Raw genomic sequence first — 18,787 nt, forward strand, 5'->3', positions numbered from 1 at the left:
TGGCTCCTGGCTTTGTCCTGGCTTGGTGCTGATTGTCACGGCCATTTGGGGAGTGAACCAGCAGGTGAAAAGATCTCTCTCTGTCTCTCCCTCTTTCTGTCACTCTGCCTTTCAAATGAACAAATAAATCTTTATTTAGAAAAAGATCTTTGTCCCATTATGTTGGGGCTTTTCTGTGACTCCCGGGAGGCACAGGGTCTTCTGTGTCTTCTGTGGGGCTGTGTCTCACCCAGTCGGAATTGTGGAGGCGGCTGCCTCCTGTTGAGACGGCCCAGCCCCACAGCAGGGGCAGCCGGGGAGAAGGGCAGCCCAGGAGCAGGCGGCCTGGGTCCAGCCCCGGCTGCCTTGGTGCTCTATCCGCGGGACTGGCCGCTCGCCGAGGGCTGGCCCACACGCTGGCGTCTGATTCCCAGGACACACTGTTCAGCTCTTCTCGCAGTGATCAGCGTTGCCAGGAGTGGAAGGCGAAGCGGCTTTTCCACTCACGTTGCTGTGCCCGTTAGCGCACGCAGTGCGACAGCCGGAGTTCTGGTGCGTTTGCAGCGTTCCGCCGTGGCCTTGCTGTGAAATCGCTCGCCGGGGCTGCTCCCTGACTGAGACGCGCCGTGCTCGGCTCCTTAATTGGAAACTGACTCAGACGGTAGCACGGGCAGCTCGGAGGAGGAATGTCCAGGCCAAAGTGCCCAGAAAGCAGGAGCTGACAGCAGGAGCTTGGCGTGGTGTCGAGTTAGATTGCCCCGTCTGTCCGGAAATACCAGGCGGGCAGGTGGGGCGGGGCGGGGGGGGGTGTACACTGGTGGCTGGGGGCGCACGAGAACTGGTTCCGAAAATCAGGAGCCCCTCTCAGCCCCTGTCTTTTTTTTTTTTTTTTTTTAACGGGCATTGTTCTTTCCAGGTTGCCCACCTCTCGGTTTGGAAACCTTAAAAATCACGGACTTCCAGCTGCACGCGTCCACGGTGAAGCGCTATGGCCTGGGAGCCCACCGCGGGAGGCTCAACATCCAGGTACCTGCCCCGCCTGTGGACCGCGATGGGGGTCAGGATGGCCGAGGCAACGGCTCGCTGAGCCTGGGGCAGGCACCGTGTGTGGCATTTCCGAGGTCTTGGCCCCAGTTTCCACAGCCACGAAAGCATCGCTGAGTCACCCCTGCTGGGCAGAGGGCACAGAGGAGTTGCGCCTTCTGCAGGCACTGCCCTTGTGAGGGTGGTGCTGCCAGGGCCTGGCCCCAGGTGGCTGCACCTCTGCCTGGGGCCCTTCCCCTCTGCAGGCCTGGAGAGGGCGGGAGGAGAGCACAGACACGGGGCGGGGCTGAGAGCCTGGTGGGGATGGGGGACACGGAGGTGGTCCCCACTCACCTGCCAGCCCCTTGCTTTGCGTCTCTGCCACACACACCTCTTCCAGGCTCCCTCTGCTGTGTCCCCCAGGACGCACCCATCCCGTCTGCCCTCGGGGCCCTTGCTTCTCCCAAGTCTCCCTCTCCATCATCCGAAGTCCAGGTCTTGCTCCAGGAGGGGGAGCTCCTCCCACGCCCTCTGCACACCAGCCGGGTCCTTTCTGATGCAGGTGCAGCTGCCTGGGACTCCTCTCTCCCCTCTGTGCCCAGGCGTCGTGAACCCTGGCTGCCGAGCCATGGCCTGAGTCCCTGTTGCTGCTGTAACAACTGAGCATCACTTGGCCCCTACGCAGCACACACTTATGCTTACGACGTGGGGAAAGATGTCTCAGGTCCACGTGGAGGTGTGGCCGGGCCACGTCCCTGCCTGGAGGCTCTACGGGTCGCCCACTCCCTGCCCATGGCTCTTTCCTTCTTGGCCGCCACAGCGGGTTGAGGTCTCATGGCACTATCTCTTTCGATGGCATCTTCAGGACCTGTGATGACTTGGGGCAGAGCTGGAAAGCCCAGGCCCCCGCCCCCCAAGGCAGCTTTCATTCTTCTGGGCCACATGGCCTCGTGCTGCACAGGTCCCAGGACTGGGGTGCGGACCCCTTCAGCGGGGCTGTGATCCTGCAGCCCCAGCTCCGTCCGATGCCTTTCCCTCCCACGCCGGCGTCTGCCCGTTCGGTCCTCCTCCGCTCAGCATTCCGTGCGTCCTGTGCTAGCTGCTCTTCCAGTAGTGCTGTGTTTCTCTGGTCTTTCCCCAGCTGCTCCGGCCCTCGTGGCTTCCCCACCCTTTCCACACGTGTGGTGTCTCTAGCGAGCATGCTAGCAGGGCTGTACTCAAGGGGCGAGCATGCTAGCAGGGCTGTGCTCAAGGGGAATGGCTCATTTTTTATTGATTTATTTAAGAGGCAGGGTGACAGGGGGAGAGACAGAGAGAGAGTGCTTCTGTCTGCTGGTTCACTCCCCAAATGCTGCAACAGCCAGGGCTGGACTAGGGCAAAGCCAGGAGCCTGGAAAGTCACCTGGGTCTCCCAAAGGAGTGACAGGGAGCCAAGTGCTTGAGTCGTTGTCTGCTGCCCTCCCAGACGCCTTAGCAGGAAGTGGAGGAGCTGGAGCCTTTGCTATGAAATGGGATGTGGGCTTGGTCTGCCGTGCCACAACCCAGCCGAACGGGAGCAGCTTCCGAGTGGCAGGGTGGACCCCTCACTCCCCCCAGGGGTCACTGTAACGCACCAGGGGCAGCTGCTGTGCCGAGAACTGGGCAAGAGCGGCTGAGGTTGCTGCCCGGGGTGTACATGGGTTGGGGGCCCCTGGCTGAGCCCTGACTCTGAGCTCCTGCTCCTCGGCCCCCTCCCTGCTTGACCGCGTCAGGAGGACCTCAGACCACCCAGGCCGCGCCCCCTGCTCTTTCAGAGGCGCTCAGGCCGCGCACTGCCAGAACCAACTTCGGTGAAAGCGCTGGCGGTTTAGAAATAGTGTTTTTCTTTTTAAAAATAAAAGCTGTTAAGGAAGTGTGCAAGTAGAACCTGCAAAAAACAACTGCCCATGATGCTTAAAAAAGATTGATTTATTTGAGAGGCAGAGAGAGATCAAGAGAGAGAGAGATATCAAGAGAGATCTTCATCTTCCATCCACTGGTTTACTCCCCAAATGTCTGTAATGGCCAGGGCTGGGCCAGGCCGAAGCTGGGAGCCAGGAGCCTCATCCAGGTCTCCCACACAGGTGCAGGGGTTCAAACACTTGGACCATCATCTTCTGCTTTCCCAGGCACATTAGCAGGGAGCAGGATTGGAAGTGGAGCAGCCAGAACTTGAACTGGTACCCATATGGGATGCCAGTACTGCAGGTGGTGGCTTAACCCACTGTGCCATAGCACCGGCCCTGATTGCCCACCATTTTTAAAAATACTTATTATTTTTTATTTATTTGAAAGGCAGGGTTACTGAGAGAGAGAGGGAGAGACAGAAATCTTCCATCTACTGATTACTCCCCAGATGGCTACAACGGCTGGGGCTGTCTCAGGCCTAAGCCAGCAGCTTCATCTGAGTCTCCCATGTGGGTGCAGGGGCCCAAGCACTTGGGCCATCTTCCACTGCTTTCCCAGGTGCATTAGTGGGGAACTGGACCAGAAGTGAAGCAGCTGGGTCTCGAACCAGTGCCCATATGGGATGCTGGCATTGGGGGTGGTGGCTTAGCCCACTGTACCACAGCGCCGGCCCTGATTGCCCAGTTCTTCGGCACATCTTGTCCTGGCCTCACACCCAGCAACGTCACTGCCCTCCACCCCTCTTATGATTGAGCAAGATGTGGTCTCCAAACTCATACGCACAGAAACCCCACTGTCTTCTGTTAACAGTTGATTCGTGCTAATGCTTGATGCATTAGGGTGGAGATCTCCTCTCATTATGGAGCCTTGGAGGCGGGCCCAGTGGGAGGTCTTTGGGTCACTGGGGGCTTGCCCTTGGAAGGTCGTCCTCAAGACAGAGTTGGTCATGTTAGCTGAGTTTGCCCTGGCTTCTCTTGCTCCTGCCTGGCCCACGACTGTTCCTTTGCACCTGCTCTGCCATGGCCAGCGGCCACCAGATGCCGGGATAATGAGGCTGCCTGATCCTGAATTGTGAACCTCTGAACTATAAGCCAAAATAAACCTTTTCCTCCCCAAATGGGCTGATACGATTCCCTTCCCTTGGCTATCATCACTGCTTTCTTTCTTTTCTTTTCTTTTTTGGTAAGGTCAAACCCTGTAATTACCACGGTGTTTAACATTTTCAGACTCAGCTTTTCCTGGAGAGGATTTGGCAGGTTATAGCAGAAACACCTGCCTCTCTTTACCTCACTGTTGGCAGAGGACTTTGAAAGAACCCTTGTAACTCAACTTACAGGTTGTTTTTTCCCCCAAGATGTTTTCTGTGTTAGCTTAATAAGACAAGCTCGGAGAAGCAGCCAGCACTCTGCTCCACAGCACCCCGGGACAAGGTGGATCTCCCCGAACTCAAGGAAGAGCCCAGCGCAGCAGAATGGCCAAGGGTGGTCTCTCACCTGCGATCCTCCTTCCGTGTGCCTGGAGTCCTTCTACCCTCACTCTGGTCCCTCCAGCTCTGAGACAGGGGCAGACAGGCTGGAAGTTAGTGTTGTGAGTCTCAGAGAGAACGTGTTGGCTGTGGCCACTAGACTCAAACTCGGGTCCTCTGCCTGTGGTTAGTCTCAGGGGGTAACCTGTGCCCAGGTGGGCCATCTGACACCACCCCGAGGGCCCCGAGAGGGGAGGGAGGTTCAGGGATGGCGCTCTTGCCTCAGGGACCTGTCCCTGCTGTCACAATGCTGACGTTGCCTTAGCTGGAACGCCTGTGGCAGGTCATAGCAGCACTTGCCATTTCAGAGAGGGGGTTCAGCTTTATTTTGAGGCTTGGAAGTTATGGTAGGGGTGGGTGCTTGGCTAGCAGTTAAGACACCATTCGGGAAGTCTGCATCCCATGCTGGAGTGCTTGGGTTCACGTTCCAGCTCCATTCCGATTTTAGTATCCTGCTAACGCACACCCTGGGAAGCAAGGGTGACGGCTCAAGAAGTGGTCGGGTCCCTGCCCCCCACATGGAAGACCTAGGTTGAATTCCTGGCTTCTGGATTCTGCCTGGCCCAGCCTTTGCTGTGTGGGCATTTGGGGAGTGAACCAGCAGACCGAGTGCTCTGTCTCTCTGTCTCTTACTCTCTCGTTCTGTCTCTCAAATCAATGAAAACTTAAATAAATAAAGCTATGATAAGGAAGGGCCCACCATCTGGGCAGAAGAAATGAAATGCCCACAGCATGTGGCTGAGACTCAGGGTATCACCCGGACTCCTGTCTGTGATCAAGAAGGTAAGAAAGGGGGCCGATGCTGTGGCACAGTGGGTTAACGCCCTGGCCTGAAGCGCCAGAACCCCTTATGGGTGCTGGTTCAAGACCCAGCTGCTCCACTTCTGATCCAGCTCTCTGCTATGGCCTGGGAGGGCAGTAGAAGATGACTCAAGTCTTTGGGCCCCTGTACCCATGTGGGAGACCCGGAGGAAGCTCCTGGCTCCTGGCTTCAGATTGGTGCAGCTCCAGCCATTGCGGCCAATTGGGGAGTGAACCAGAGGATGGAAGACCTCTCTCTCTCTCTCTCTCTGCCTCTCCTCTCTCTGTGTAACTCTGACTTTCAAATAAATTAATTAATTAATAAATATTTTTTTAAAAGAATGTAAGCACGTTGGCACTCGGGTCAGAGCTTAGAGAAGGAGCTGATGTTTTGAGGCCACCAGAAAAAGGGCAGGGCTCTGTCACACGCTCTGTGTCTGTGCAACGGCCCAGTCACGGGGCTTGACTTTGGGTCCCTGGCTTGTCTCAGGTGTGTCGGGAATGGCTCCGGGTTTGGCCTTTAGCAACGCACGTCTTGCGTCGGGCAATGCCCGGGGATCGTAACAGCACCTGTCCGGGCGCTTCCCCAGCACGGCCGCAGTGAGCCTCTCTCCTTTTTTTCAGTCGTTCCTGTCAAGGAGGTCCAAGGAGCGGCGCTGGGTGCTGATCTGTGGGACCTGGTTGGCTCCTTCAATGGGATCCCCCTTTTGCCCGAAGCGAGGTGTAGGCCAGGCACTGCCTGTGACTTCCTCTCTCTCTTGCATGTCAGGGGGAGCTTGGGTGTGGAACAGTGAAGCCACTGAACTTTGCCCTGGAGGCACAGCTTGCGTCCCTGGGCACACCCCACGGGCTGGTCTCCCTGCACTGGTGACCCCGGGACACCCACTGCCCACCACCGCCCACAAGCCGAGGCCACGCCTCCCCCACCAGGAAGCATCTGGGGCACCCGGGCAGCCCCTTCTGAGGCTTCGCCACGTGTGTCCCATGCATGCCTGTGGCCAGGCCCTGCACCTGGGCCCTGGCCCTCCCGCCCGTCTGTTTCTTCCCCGCTCTCTGGGTGCCCGGCTTCCAGTCTGTCTCTGGCCTGCGTGAACCTTGCTGGGACTCCACCAGTCCTTCCAGGACACTGCCCACGTGCCAAGTGCTGCGGAGGAAATCGCGATCAGGCTGCGGACCGCTCCCAAAGCCAGGAACGCGGTGCCTGTTCCGATAGAGGGATTTGCGCTCTGCCTCTGGCCTCGAGCTGCAGTCTGCGAGGCAGTGTTTGGATGCCAGGGCACTGGAATCCGGGCTATTTGGAATTTTTTAATGGGTCTAGCAGAACCAAATACTTTAAATTACGACTCTCTTGGAAAACGCAGCGTGTCGTTACCGTAACGATGATGACGTGCTGTTCTTGCTCAGGACACTCGCGTCATAAACGCGGGAACAGTCAGAGGAACACGCAACCAAAGCGAGGTGTCAGCGAGGGGGAGGGGCACGGCAACCCGAGGGCGCCTGGCCGTGGAGCCCGGATTCCTGAGTCGCCCAGGATCAGCGGGGCCAGGGGGGAGCCTGTCCCACGTGCTCTGTGGCTTCCGTATTTCAGTTGATCTGGAACACACTCAGGAATAGCCCTGTGGAGAGATCAGGACACTGAAGGCAGGCCGAGGCTGCGTGCCCTGGCCCGGTTCCCGGCTGCAGGTGCGCTCCATGTCTGCCATTTCTCCTGCCCACGAGGCAGCTGCACCTGCTCACCTGCTCCTGGCTTCCTCTGCCCCCTCCTGGGCCTTATCTCCCTGACTTATCTCCCAGGCTTGGGCTGCCCTGAGGACCTCCCTGGCCCATGTCCTGGAGGAGCCTAAGAAGTATGATGGTGGTCGGTGGCCCCTGGCATGGAGCGGGGGTGTCTCTCAGCTGTCCTAACTGCCTGTGCCCTCTGGAACGGAGCCTCCTGGTGTATGTGGAGGTGGAGGGGCCCCTCTGGGTGACCTCGCCCTCACAGGCAAGCTGGCTGTCTCTGCACATGCACATTGGACTCAGGTGCCAAGGTCGTTGTGTGTCGGGGCTTCAAGGGCACGACTGACAGTGTGCAAGCAGAGCAATCCAGGGCGGGGAGCAGAAGGAAGAGAGGGAGACGGAGCCGAGGACGGGAGGAGGGAGACGGAGCCGAGGACGGGAGGAAGGAGACAGAGCGTGTTCTTTTATGTGTTAATTTCTTTAGGAAAACCCCGCAGGCCTGGGAACACCGTAGGTGCCAGGCACTGTCGTAGGGCCTGGGGAAGCCATGCTGAGCACACGGGACTCATCCCTGGTCATTTAGCACATCCTCTTTGGGGACCTGGTAGGTGCTGGGCCCTGGTCTGGGTGCTTGACCTGCCTTGGTGACCCAGACAAGTCCTCCCCGTCTGAATCGGGGCAGGGAATGTGGGGCGCTGCAGGGTGCCAGGTGCTGGGGGAGAAGGGGCTCGGAGCAGTGGACTGGCAGCGGGCTCGGCCTTGTTTGGGAGCAGCCGAGTGAGCACCCCCCAGGGAGAGGGAGAGCCAGGCGCTGGGGTCCCAGGAGGCCTGGCGGCCATGGGAGGACCCCGGCTTTCTCCCGTGTGTCAGGGGAGCTGCGGGGAGTCTCTGAGCACAGGGAGGACTTGCTCTGACGTCGACGTGAGCAGCATCAGCCGGCTTGCTCCGTCCACTTCAGGGAGCAGCTCAGAGCAGGGAGGCCTCTCGGGATGGCGCTGGCTCAGGCCGAGGCCGGGGGATGCAGTTGGTGAGGGAGGACTGGATTTGGGGTGTTTTGAAAGTAGGACCTCCTGACGAGGCCGGGTGGGTGAGGGGGAGGAGGTCAAGAGGGAGGCGGAGAGGGTGGGCTGCGGCGCCTGTTCGACCCGCAGCCACAGGAACGTGGTCACGCAGCAGGGAGCGGAGGTGTCTCGCGGTCTCGTGGTGAGTGCCAGGGCTGACCAGGGCACCACACTTCACCAGGGAGGACCTCGTGCCTGAGTTTTCCTGGGGACTCAGAAAAGCACCCCAGGGGAGGGGTCCTCTCGCCCCTCCCAGCTTCCGGTGGCCCCGGGGTGTTCGCTGGGGCTCCAGGGCTTGCGGATGCATCACTCTCGCCCCGGCCTCCCCGTCGCCTGGCTTCTGCCCTCAGCCTCCGCGCCACCTTCCCTCTGTCGTACCAGATTAAGCACCCACTGGATCCCCTCTGTCCTCGTCTGAGCTAACTACCTTGGAAGCAGCCCTGTTTCTAACAGGGTCACGTCCTGAGGCTCCAGGGGTTGGGACTTGAACATCTTTTGGGGACCACAAATCAACGCCATAGCTCTGTCTGCTCCCTGCACCTGCCGTACCCTGGAGCTTGGCAGACTCTCCTGGCGGGGGGCCCTGGGCTAGGAGCTGAAGCAGGAGCACAAGCTAAGAGTTTCTCAGACAAAGGGTTGGCGAAGGCAGGGAAGAGAATTCCAGGTGGAGGGGAACGATGTGAGCAAAGGCCGTGTGGTGCTGAGAGGTGCGGCTGGAGGGATGCTGTGGTGCTGGGAGGATGTCACGGCCGATGGATGTTAGGAATCGGCGCTCTGCATCCTTGGTCAAGTATGTGCAGATTAAACCCACAGCGAGACAGGACATGCAGCTGTCAGAATGACTTTTTACAAAGATATTTATTTATTTTGAAAGAGTTGCAGAGAGAGAGGGAGAGACAGAGCAGTCTCCAATCCGCTGGTTTACTCCCCAGATGGCCACAGTGGTCAGCACTGGGCCAGGCCAAGGCCAGAGGCCAGGAGCTTCATCCAGGTCTCCCACTTGGGTGACAGGAGCCCAGACACGTGAGCTATTTTCTGCTGCTTTCCCCAGGCCATTAGCAAGGAGATGGATCACAGGCAGAGCAGCCAGGACTCAAACCAGCACCTGTATCGGATGCCAGCATTGTAGGTGGTGGCTTTACCCATTACGCCACAGAGCCAGTCCCCAGAATGGTTTCTTTAAAAAGGCAGTATTGGGCTGGCACTGTGTTGCTGTGGGTTAAGCCGCCCATGTAGGCGCTGGTTTGTGTCCTGGCTGCTCCGCTTCCAATCCAGCTCCCTGCTAATGTACCTGGGAAAACAGCGGAGGATGGCCCAAGTGCTTGGGCCCCTGCACCCACTTGGGAAACCTGGAAGAAGCTCCTGGCTTTGGCTTGGCCCAGCCTTAGCCATTGCAGCCATTTGGGGAGTGAACTAGTAGATGAAAGATCTCTGTCTCACCTTCTCTCTCTGTAACTCTGTCTTTCAAATAAATAATTTGTTTTTAAAAAGGCAGTATATCAAGCATTAGAAAACATGTGGTGCCTCATGAACTTTTTTTAAAAAAACATTTTATTTATTTGAGAGGTAGAGTTACAGACAGAGAGGGAGAGGCAGAGAGAAAGGTCTTCTTTCTACTGGTTCACTCTCCAAATGGCCTCAGCGGCTGGAGCTGGGCTAATCTGAAGCCAGGAACTTCTCCTGGGTCTCCCACACGGGTACAGGGGCCCAAGTAGTTGGGCCATCTTGTACTGCTTTCCCAGGCCATAGCAGAGAGCTGGATTGGAAGTGGAGCAGCCAGGACTAGAACTGGTACCCATATGGGATGCCGGCGCTTCAGGCCAGGGCATTAACCTGCTGCGCCACAGCGCCGGCCCCTGGTTTAGGGTTTTGGAAGTGAACACTAAGAATAATGAGATAACTGAAATTAGATGGTGAAGGAGAGAAATAATGATATCACTGTACATAGTCGGCATTTAATAGGTACTTCCTATCCGGCGCTGCGGCTCACTTGGCTAATCCTCCACCTGCGGCGCTGGCACCCCGGGGTCTAGTCCCGGTTGGGGTGCCAGATTCTGTCCCGGTTGCTCCTTTTCCAGTCCAGCTCTCTGCTGTGGCCCAGGAGTGCAGTGGAGGATGGCCCAAGTCCTTGGGCCCTGCACACACATGGGAGACCAGGAGGAAGCACCTGGCTCCTGGCTTCGGATTGGCACAGCGCACCGGCCGTAGCGGCCACTTAGGGGGTGATCCAATGGAAGGAAGACCTTTCTCTCTGTCTCTCTCTCTCACTGTCTATAACTCTACCTGTCAAAAAAAATAGGTACTTCCTAAAATATAGAATGAAGTATGTTACATAAAAAGATACAGTTACAAAATCAACCATCAGGACAAAGATACAGTCCTTTAAAATGTTCAGAGGAAACATTTCCTTAAACAGGTCAAGAGTTAAAGAAAGCAAAGAAGAAGCAGTGAAAATAGACTCTCTGAGAACAGCTGATGACTGACTCAGAGCACATCTGTCCAGGGCTGCGTGGACCGAGCTCACCAGTTAGCAGATTGGGGCATCACATTAATTCAGTCACAGAGCACAGCAGGTGCGTCCCTCAGACAACGTGAGTCTGCTTGTGCCCCCCGTGGCTGCCGTTTGCTGAGTGTGAGCTCCGTACCGGGCACCCACCGCATGCTCTGTGGTGGCTGCCGTGAGTGTCTGCCTGTCCCACCTCGCAGTCAGCTTCCGTCTCTGTTTCACAGGCCGCTGAGCTAACCACAGGCGTGCAGACAATGAGCGGCAAAGCTAGCACTTGAACTTTGTGTGGAGCGCCCAAGGCTGCTCCGTGCCGTGCTGCCTTGCCGGGGTGTGGGAGCACACCCCCACGCTCGTGTGGACCGCTGGCCTGTGAGACAGCGATGGCTGCCTTTGAGAATCACGTGTTCTCAGTGGATGAGCGCTGTGCTGGGCGAGCGTCCCAGCTCTCGGCCGAACAGAACTAGGATGCTGCTTGGAAAGCGCTCCCATTCCTTCCTTCCTTCCTTCCTTCCTTCCTTCCTTCCTTCCTTCCTTCCTTCCTTCCTTCCTTCCTTCCTTCCTTCCTTCCTTTCTTTCTTTCTTTCTTTCTTTCTTTCTTTCTTCTTGACAGGCAGAGTGGACAGTGAGAGAGAGACAGAGAGAAAGGTCTTCCTTTTGCCGTTGGTTCACCCTCCAATGGCCGCTGTGGCTGGCGTACCGCGCTGATCTGATGGCAGGAGCCAGGTACTTATCCTGGTCTCCCATGGGGTGCAGGGCCCAAGCACTTGGGCCATCCTCCACTGTACTCCCTGGCCACAGCAGAGAGCTGGCCTGGAAGAGGGGCAACCGGGACAGAATCCGGCGCCCGACCGGGACTAGAACCCGGTGTGCCAGCGCCGCTAGGCGGAGGATTAGCCTAGTGAGCCGCGGCGCCAGCCCCCATTTGCTTTTAAATCATGTGTATCTTTCCTCTTAAGACAAGCTGTGGCTTATGGATCAGTGCATAGACTTGACTTTACTTTTAAATATTTCCAGCTTCAAACTCTAAATATTTAGCCTGTGGCTGATGCAAGGAAATAATGAACAGATTGGTTACGGTTTTAAAATGGCTTTAAAACAACGAGTGTTTCCTTGTAACTGACTTGATTGGGGCTGGCAGAGGGACAGGTGCTCTGTCACTGGCATCAGGATCACTGCTTTGCATCTGGGCATTTTTATGCGCGAACCCCAGGCTTATCAAATGATGTCATCACAACACATACTAGGATTTGATAGGGACTTTCTAACAAAATACAGAATTAAGTATGCCATTTAAGATATACAGTCACAAAACTCTCTTTTATTAAAAAAAGATTTATTTATTTATTTGAAAATCAGAGTTACACAGAGAGAGACGGAGCGGCAGAGAGAGGTCTTCTATCCGCTGGTTCACTCCCCAGATGGCCAGAATGGCCGGAGCTGCGCCGATCCGAAGCCAGGAGCCAGGAGCTTCCTCTGAGCTTCCCATACGGATGCAGGGGCCCAAGGACTGGGGCCATCTTCTACTGCTTTCCCAGGGCATAGCAGAGAGCTGGATAGGAAGTGGAGCAGCCGGGTTTTGAACTGGCGCCCACATGAGATGTACCCACATGGGGCACTGCAGTCCCCAAATCAACTCTTATTATAGCCATTTTATGGCAGATTCGTTACCTAACTATATTCATTGGGTGTCACATTTAACAGTTTTGGGTAACACCCATCACCCTCACAAAGGTAACCCATAAAGTTTGAGCCATTGCCTCTAAGACTTTTCCTTTTTTTTTTTTCCTCAAAACTATTTTAAAATAACTATGGCTTTATTCTGCCTCTGTCTAAACAGCCCCGGGCTGTGTCTGCAGAGTGGCAGCTTAAGTCAATCATTGTAGAATCACTAAATAGTCACAGTCCCTCGGCTATGACTTTTTAATTTGCTCCAGCTGTTTCTGCGTAGTGGCAGTGCAAGAACGTGAACTATGCGCGGTGCGGGTCGGGACTGCTACAGCACTGTCATGCTGAGATGCACTGTGTTCTGTTCCTACCGTAGGCTCCAGTGCTTTCCACAATGCCTGGCACGTAGTAGGTATTCTGTAGACACCTGGAAAGCAAAAGAAAAAAACGCCAGGTTTATGCCAGTCACCTCCATATCTGTACATCGCCTTCCCATTGTTTTTTATTTCTTTACTTTTTTAAAAAAAGATTTATTTATTCATTTGAAAGGCAGAGTTAGAGAGACAAGGAGAGACAGAGAGCCAGATCTTCCGTCTGCTGGTTCACTTCCCAGATGGCCACAAGCTGGGGCTGTGCCAGGCCAAAGCCAGGAGCCCGGAGCTTCTTCCAGGCCTCGCAGATGGGTTCAGGGGCCCAAGGGCTTGGGTAGCCTCTGCTGCTTTCCCAGGCACGTTGGTAGGGAGCCGGATCAGAATCAGAGCAGCCAGAACTTGAACTGGCACACACGTGGGTTGCTGGCCCTGCAGACAGAGGCTTACACCACTGTCCCATGCGCCGGAACCCCTTTGCTTTTTAAAACTAAAATTTATTCTAACTTGTTTGAAGCCAGTTGTTACAGAAACCAAAATAGCAAAAGGATGACAACAGAAAGCGTGGGTCTGGGAATCCATCCTACCTTCCGCTCCACCCGTGCCTGCTGGCGCGCACTGTGGATGGAGCAACTACGCTAAGCGCTTTCCATTGTTTCTGTGGGACTTTCTGTCGCTCCCCCACTCGCGGAGGAATGACACCGGACGGACGGGACGCTGTTCTCTTTCCCCGGTCCTTCCCGGGTTTGCTGCCGTTCCCCCGCCTCCACGGAGGAGCGGCACCGGCGAGCTCTCAGACCGACTCTCTCAGGGGGGCGCGGCCGCGCATGTTGTCTCTCTCCCCCTTTTAAGGGGTTGGGTCAGGAATCAGGAATCAGCTAATTAACGAAGCAGCTGTGTAAGATTTGCTTACTCTCTCTCAGCGCCATATGATGGGAGATCAGATGCATAGAGTTAGTCTTAATAGTCTCAGTGGTCTAGTCTAGTCTCGGTAGTCTCAGTACTTATTTTGCCATGTTGCGGGAGACAGGCCCTGCTCCCCACACTTTCAGTCCTTGTCTCTAAAGAATACGCACGTAGCGACCTGTACTGATTACGCATTCTCCTGTTTTGGGAACTCTTGTTACAGAAGATGAGGATTCTCAGCTTATGTTTGTCCCTCCTTGATGCCTCTACTACTTCTAAAAAAAGTTCCTCAGTATTTGGGTACATCTATATTCAAGGTTTTTATTATTATGACTGTGTAAATATGTCCTGAGCCAAGAAATATAATTTAGAGCCAAAAATGTTAATTTTCTATCATTTCCTGACAGCTTTCTGTTTTCCTAGAATTACTTAGATTTTTAGAAACATCTCCTGGCCACTCCGTGCAGCAGGTCTGGATCTTTTTTTTTTTTTTTTTTTTTTAAGATTTTCTTTATGGCCGGCGCCGTGGCTCACTAGGCTAATCCTCCACCTAGCGGCGCCGGCATCCCGGGGTCTAGTCCTGGTCGGGGCGCCGGATTCTGTCCCGGTTGCCCCTCTTCCAGGCCAGCTCTCTGCTGTGGCCAGGGAGTGCAGTGGAGGATGGCCCAAGTGCTTGGGCCCTGCACCCCATTGGAGACCAGGAGAAGCACCTGGCTCCTGCCATCGGATCAGCGCGGTGCGCCGGCTGCATCCTGCCGGCCACGGCGGCCATAGGAGGGTGAACTAACGGCAAAAGGAAGACCTTTCTCTTTGTCTCTCTCTCTCACTGTCCACTCTGCCTGTCAAAAAAAAAAAAAAAAAGAAAAAAGATTTTCTTTATTTATTTGAGAGGCAGAGTTGCAGAGAGAGAGAGAGGTCTTCCAACTGCTGATGCACTCCCCAAATGGGCGCAACAGCCAGAGCTGGGCCAGTCTGAAGCCAGGAGCTTCTTCTGGGTCTTCCACGCAGACTCAGTAGTCCAAGCGCTGGTTCACTCCCCAAATGGCCCCAACAGCCAGAGCTGGGCTGATCTGAAGTCAGGCACCAGGAGCTTCATCCAGGTCTTCCACATGGGTACAGGGGCCCGAGCACTTGAGCCATCCTCTGCTGCCTTCCCAGGCACATTACCAGGGAGCTGAATTGGAAGTGGAGCAGCTGGGATTTGAACTGGCGGCCATACAGGATGCCAGTGCTGCAGATTGGGGCTGTAACCCGCTGCACCACAGCGCTGGCCCCTGTCCTAGATTCTTGATGTTTTGGAGATTTAATCCTTTCAGGTCTAGAAAATAATCTTATAGCTTCTATTTGCTGGTTTTCCCCCTACTTCTTTTGGGTTTTTCTCTGATTTTCCTGTTTTTCTCCTATTGTATATTTTTGTGTCCTGTTTCTTTTGGTGAGATTTCTTGAACTTGATCTCTCTAGCCTTTCGGTTGACTTTCTTAAAAGTTCAGCTTTTGCATTCTTAATCCCCAGGAGCTCGTGCTTGTCCAGTGTCTTTTCCCTTTTTAGTGTATCCTGCTCTTGTTTCCCGCAGGCACACTCTTCCTTCTAGGGTGTTAATTAAAGTTTTTTTTTTTAAGTTGTATTCTGTTATCTTTTTTAAAAATTTATTTGACAGGTAGAGTTATAGACAGTGAGAGAGAGACAGACAGAAAGGTCTCCCTGGGGCCGGTGCTGTGGCTCACTTGGTTGATCCTCTGCCTGCGGCGCCGGCATCCCATATGGGCGCCGGGTTCTAGTCCCGGTTGCCCCTCTCCCAGTCCAGCTCTCTGCTGTGGCCTGGGAGTGCAGTGGAGGATGGCCCAGGTGCTTGGGCCCTGCACCCCATGGGAGACCAGGAGAAGCACCTGGCTCCTGGCTTCGGATCGGCACAGCTCTGGCTGAAGACCTTTCTGTCTCTTTCACTGTCTAATTCTATCTGTCAAATAAAAAAAAATTTACTTCACGTGATGTTTAAAAAAAAAAAGGTCTTCCTTCCATTGGTTCACTCCCCAAATGGCCGCTACAGCCGACGCGCTGTGCCAATCCAAAGCCAGGAGCCAGGTGCTTCCTCCTGGTCTCCCATGGGGTGCAGGGCCCAAGCACTCGGGCCATCCTCCACTGCCTTCCCGGGCCACAGCAGAGAGCTGGACTGGAAGAGGAGCAGCCGGGACTAGAACCCGGGGTGCTGGCGCCGCAGGTGGAGGATCAACCAAGTGAGCCACAGCGCTGGCCCCCTGTTCTCTGTTTTATTTGCATTTCTTTTCTTGTTGTAAGCTTGGCTACCTTGTTCTCTGGCTGGGCAGGGGAGGGCGGCTAGGTGGTCACTTCCCTGTGGTTGCTGTCACTGCACACCTCCCCCACTCCCTGTCCCAGATCCAGAGCAGCTGTGGGTGCCTTTCCTTTAGAGAAAAGTGCCAGGTCCTCTGTGACGCGAGGGTGGGCTGTGGGGACCCGGTTGTCGTCTTGTACGGATTTGGAGCAGCCCCGTGTCTCGGTCCCCGCTCCAGGACACCTGGAGTCCAGGCTCTGGGCTTTGCTCAGGGACTGCGTGGCTTCTGCCTCTGCCGTCGGAGCCTTGAACTTCCTGCTTCTGCTGAGTCACCCAGGGCTCCTCCATCTCATTCCAGCCTCCATCTGTTGTTATTTAGGGATTATAAAAGGCTCCGAGTTTTATCAGAGACCAAGGCTGTGTTTCTCGTCTCTTGCTTTTTGTTTGTTTATGTAACTCTTTGAGACAAGAACACAGAAAAGCTTGCACATTTACTCCAGCATCTTGAAACAGAAAAATCCCATTTGATAAACAAATAGTACCAGGATTTCACTTCGTTATGGACTAATAATTTCCACATTTATCTCATGCAAAATCGAGTCTGGTAGGTTTGCTGGTATTTTTATTTCCTTAAGGTAAAGAAATGATGCATGTAATGTAACTGGCTTGAAAAAGTTCTATTAATTCTCCGTGTATTTGCTGCCGTCTTGGAAAGAGTCATTCCGTGTTAGTGACAATTTCAAGTCCAGTTTACCCTTTATGGAGTCGGATCTTTTATTTCAATAACTTTAATTGAAATCTCGTCAACATTTGTTAAGTATCCCCTACTGTATTTGGCAGAAGGGGATGCAGGATACTTGGTTTCTCAGAGGCACCATCTCCGTGTCGCTGACTGCAGGGCCGGTAACTTGGTGACATCTCTGGGGCGGTCCCTCCCTCCCTCTGGTCCTCCCCAGCGTGTGTCTGTGGGCTCCCCCTTGCTCCTGCTGAGGTGGCTGTCACTTCCTGGTGACTCATCTTGGGAAGGGCTCGCCACTGCCCTGACACTTTCCTGCACTTAATTGACTGTCTAGTGCGCTCAGAGAGCCGAGATTGGCAGCAGAGACACAATGTCCAGTCTTGTGAAGCAGGAAGCTTAAATTGTGTTCCACATCCTGACCGGCGGCTTAGGAGGGTAGCGTGAGGCTGGCTCCCTGCAGCTCCCGCGAGTCCGCATCTCGGCGGGCGGCGGCTCTAGCTGTGGACCGGGGATTCTCAGCCTTGGCTCTGCTGACATCTGGGTCAGGCAGTTCTCAGGGGTGGGGTCTCCTGTGCATCGTGAGCTGTTTAGCAGCATCCCTGGCCTCTCCCTGCTGGAAGCCAGCAGCACGCCCTCCCCTAGTGGGGCAACCCCAAGCGAGTCCCGACATTGCTCGGGTGGGGCGGCTGGGACGCGTCAGGGGACGATGGGTCTCCTTTGTGACTCTGCTCGAGATACTTGGAGTTGTAGGAGAGGTGACCCCGACTAACTAGAATACTGTCACAGCCCCAGAGTTCTGTAAAACCTGGAATCACTCACCCGGCACCTGTGTCTGCGGATGTTGCCATTGTTATTTGTTTCAAGCGTCCTGATGAGGTGCATCTATGAAGCCCTCAGTGCTGGAGCCCACAGCAGCTGTGTTCCAGCGCAGTCAGCACTCAGGGAGAAATGACTATCACCCCCGCTTTGACAGATGGGAAAACCGAGGCACGGCGCATTTGGGCAGATTGCCTGGGGGCCATGCTGCCTGGGACGCTCCGGGGGCCCTGAGAGCTCAGAGCGCAGCCCTCACCTGCACACTGGGGCGGCTGACTGCACGATGCCCCGCAGCCGCCGGCCCTTCCTGAGCCCGGGGACGACGGGCTGCACGTTTTCCACAGGTAGATCTTGTTCATGCGGCCACGGTAGGGGCTCCTTGTTCTTCCTGGGTGGAGCCCTGCCACGCACCAGTCTCTGGAGGTGATTCTGAGGCAAGAGGATCCTCAACCAAAAACAAGTGCATGTGACGGCCCTGCAAAGAAGACGAGTCGCGACATTGTCGGTTCTTAATGAGTTGCACATCACTTGTCACTGGGGTGGGGGGGACCTGCCCGTGGGGACAGGAGGAGTGATTGCATCATCACAGCCTCCAGGCGGGGACTGAGACGCCCTGTTGCACAGGGAGGCACCGTCCCTGAAGCACCAACGACACAATTGCAGCTGTCTTCGATGGTCTGGAAGACGGGCAGTGTAGCACCTCCAGGTCCGTGTGACAGGCACAGGGTAGTGCAGAGGTGGGGCTCTGAGGGACATTGGCTGTAGCGCTTTGTCCCCACCGTCATGTGAGCCGGAAGTACTTTCAGAAGGTGGCTGTGCCGGCTTTCAGGCATTCGCCCTCCAAGTGCCTTCAGGGTTGTTCAGGAGAGGACTGGGAATGGGTCCAGGAGGGGTCTTCAGATCGTCTGCAGAAAATGTGTATCATGAAAAAGCTGCGCGGATTTCAAGTGCTTTTTGCACCAGAATGAATGTATCTGAATTCTGCCTTCCATGAACTTCTCACAGCGCCCCCATCCTGTCGTTTTGTCCTCAAACAAAGCTTGCACCAGCTCCTGCAGTGACCACAGAGTTCTGCCCGTGGAACCCTCGGCCAGGCTGCTCCCGTGCAACAGCCGGACTCTCAGTTCCACGCTTCCGTTTCCCATGGAAACAAAGGCAACCCCCAGAAAGTGAGCTGAGCAGTGCGCAGAGCTGGGGGGAGGGACTGGCCTCTTACTCTTCTCACTCAGGCCGTTTCTTGTCTGGTCTCATCCTGGTGAAATAACCGTGGAAGAATGGGATTGGTGCAGAGAAGGGCTTTGGAAACCCGAGTTCTGCCTTGGAGCCAATGGCCTTTGTATTTTATTTTTGTATGTCATGAAATTAGCCCTCCAGGTGGTGGTGAGAGAGGGAAAACTCCAGATTTTTACCCACTTGCCTTGGAAATTCAAGTCAAAAGAGTTTTGGTAGCAAGAGTCACGGCG

At 55.2% G+C, this 18,787-nt stretch overlaps 1 protein-coding gene across 1 annotated transcript in view; it reads left to right on the forward strand.

The window, feature by feature from the left end:
* Nucleotides 1-18,787, forward strand: part of CPXM2 (carboxypeptidase X, M14 family member 2) — a 115,024-nt gene that overhangs the window by 18,081 nt on the left and 78,156 nt on the right. The window contains exon 3 of the mRNA XM_070058297.1: nucleotides 896-1,005. Coding sequence (XP_069914398.1) covers nucleotides 896-1,005 — 110 coding nt within the window. The remainder of the gene's footprint in view (nucleotides 1-895; nucleotides 1,006-18,787) is intronic.

Source organism: Oryctolagus cuniculus, chromosome 15 (assembly GCF_964237555.1).
Source record: "Oryctolagus cuniculus chromosome 15, mOryCun1.1, whole genome shotgun sequence".
NCBI classification, from domain to species: Eukaryota; Metazoa; Chordata; class Mammalia; order Lagomorpha; family Leporidae; genus Oryctolagus; species Oryctolagus cuniculus.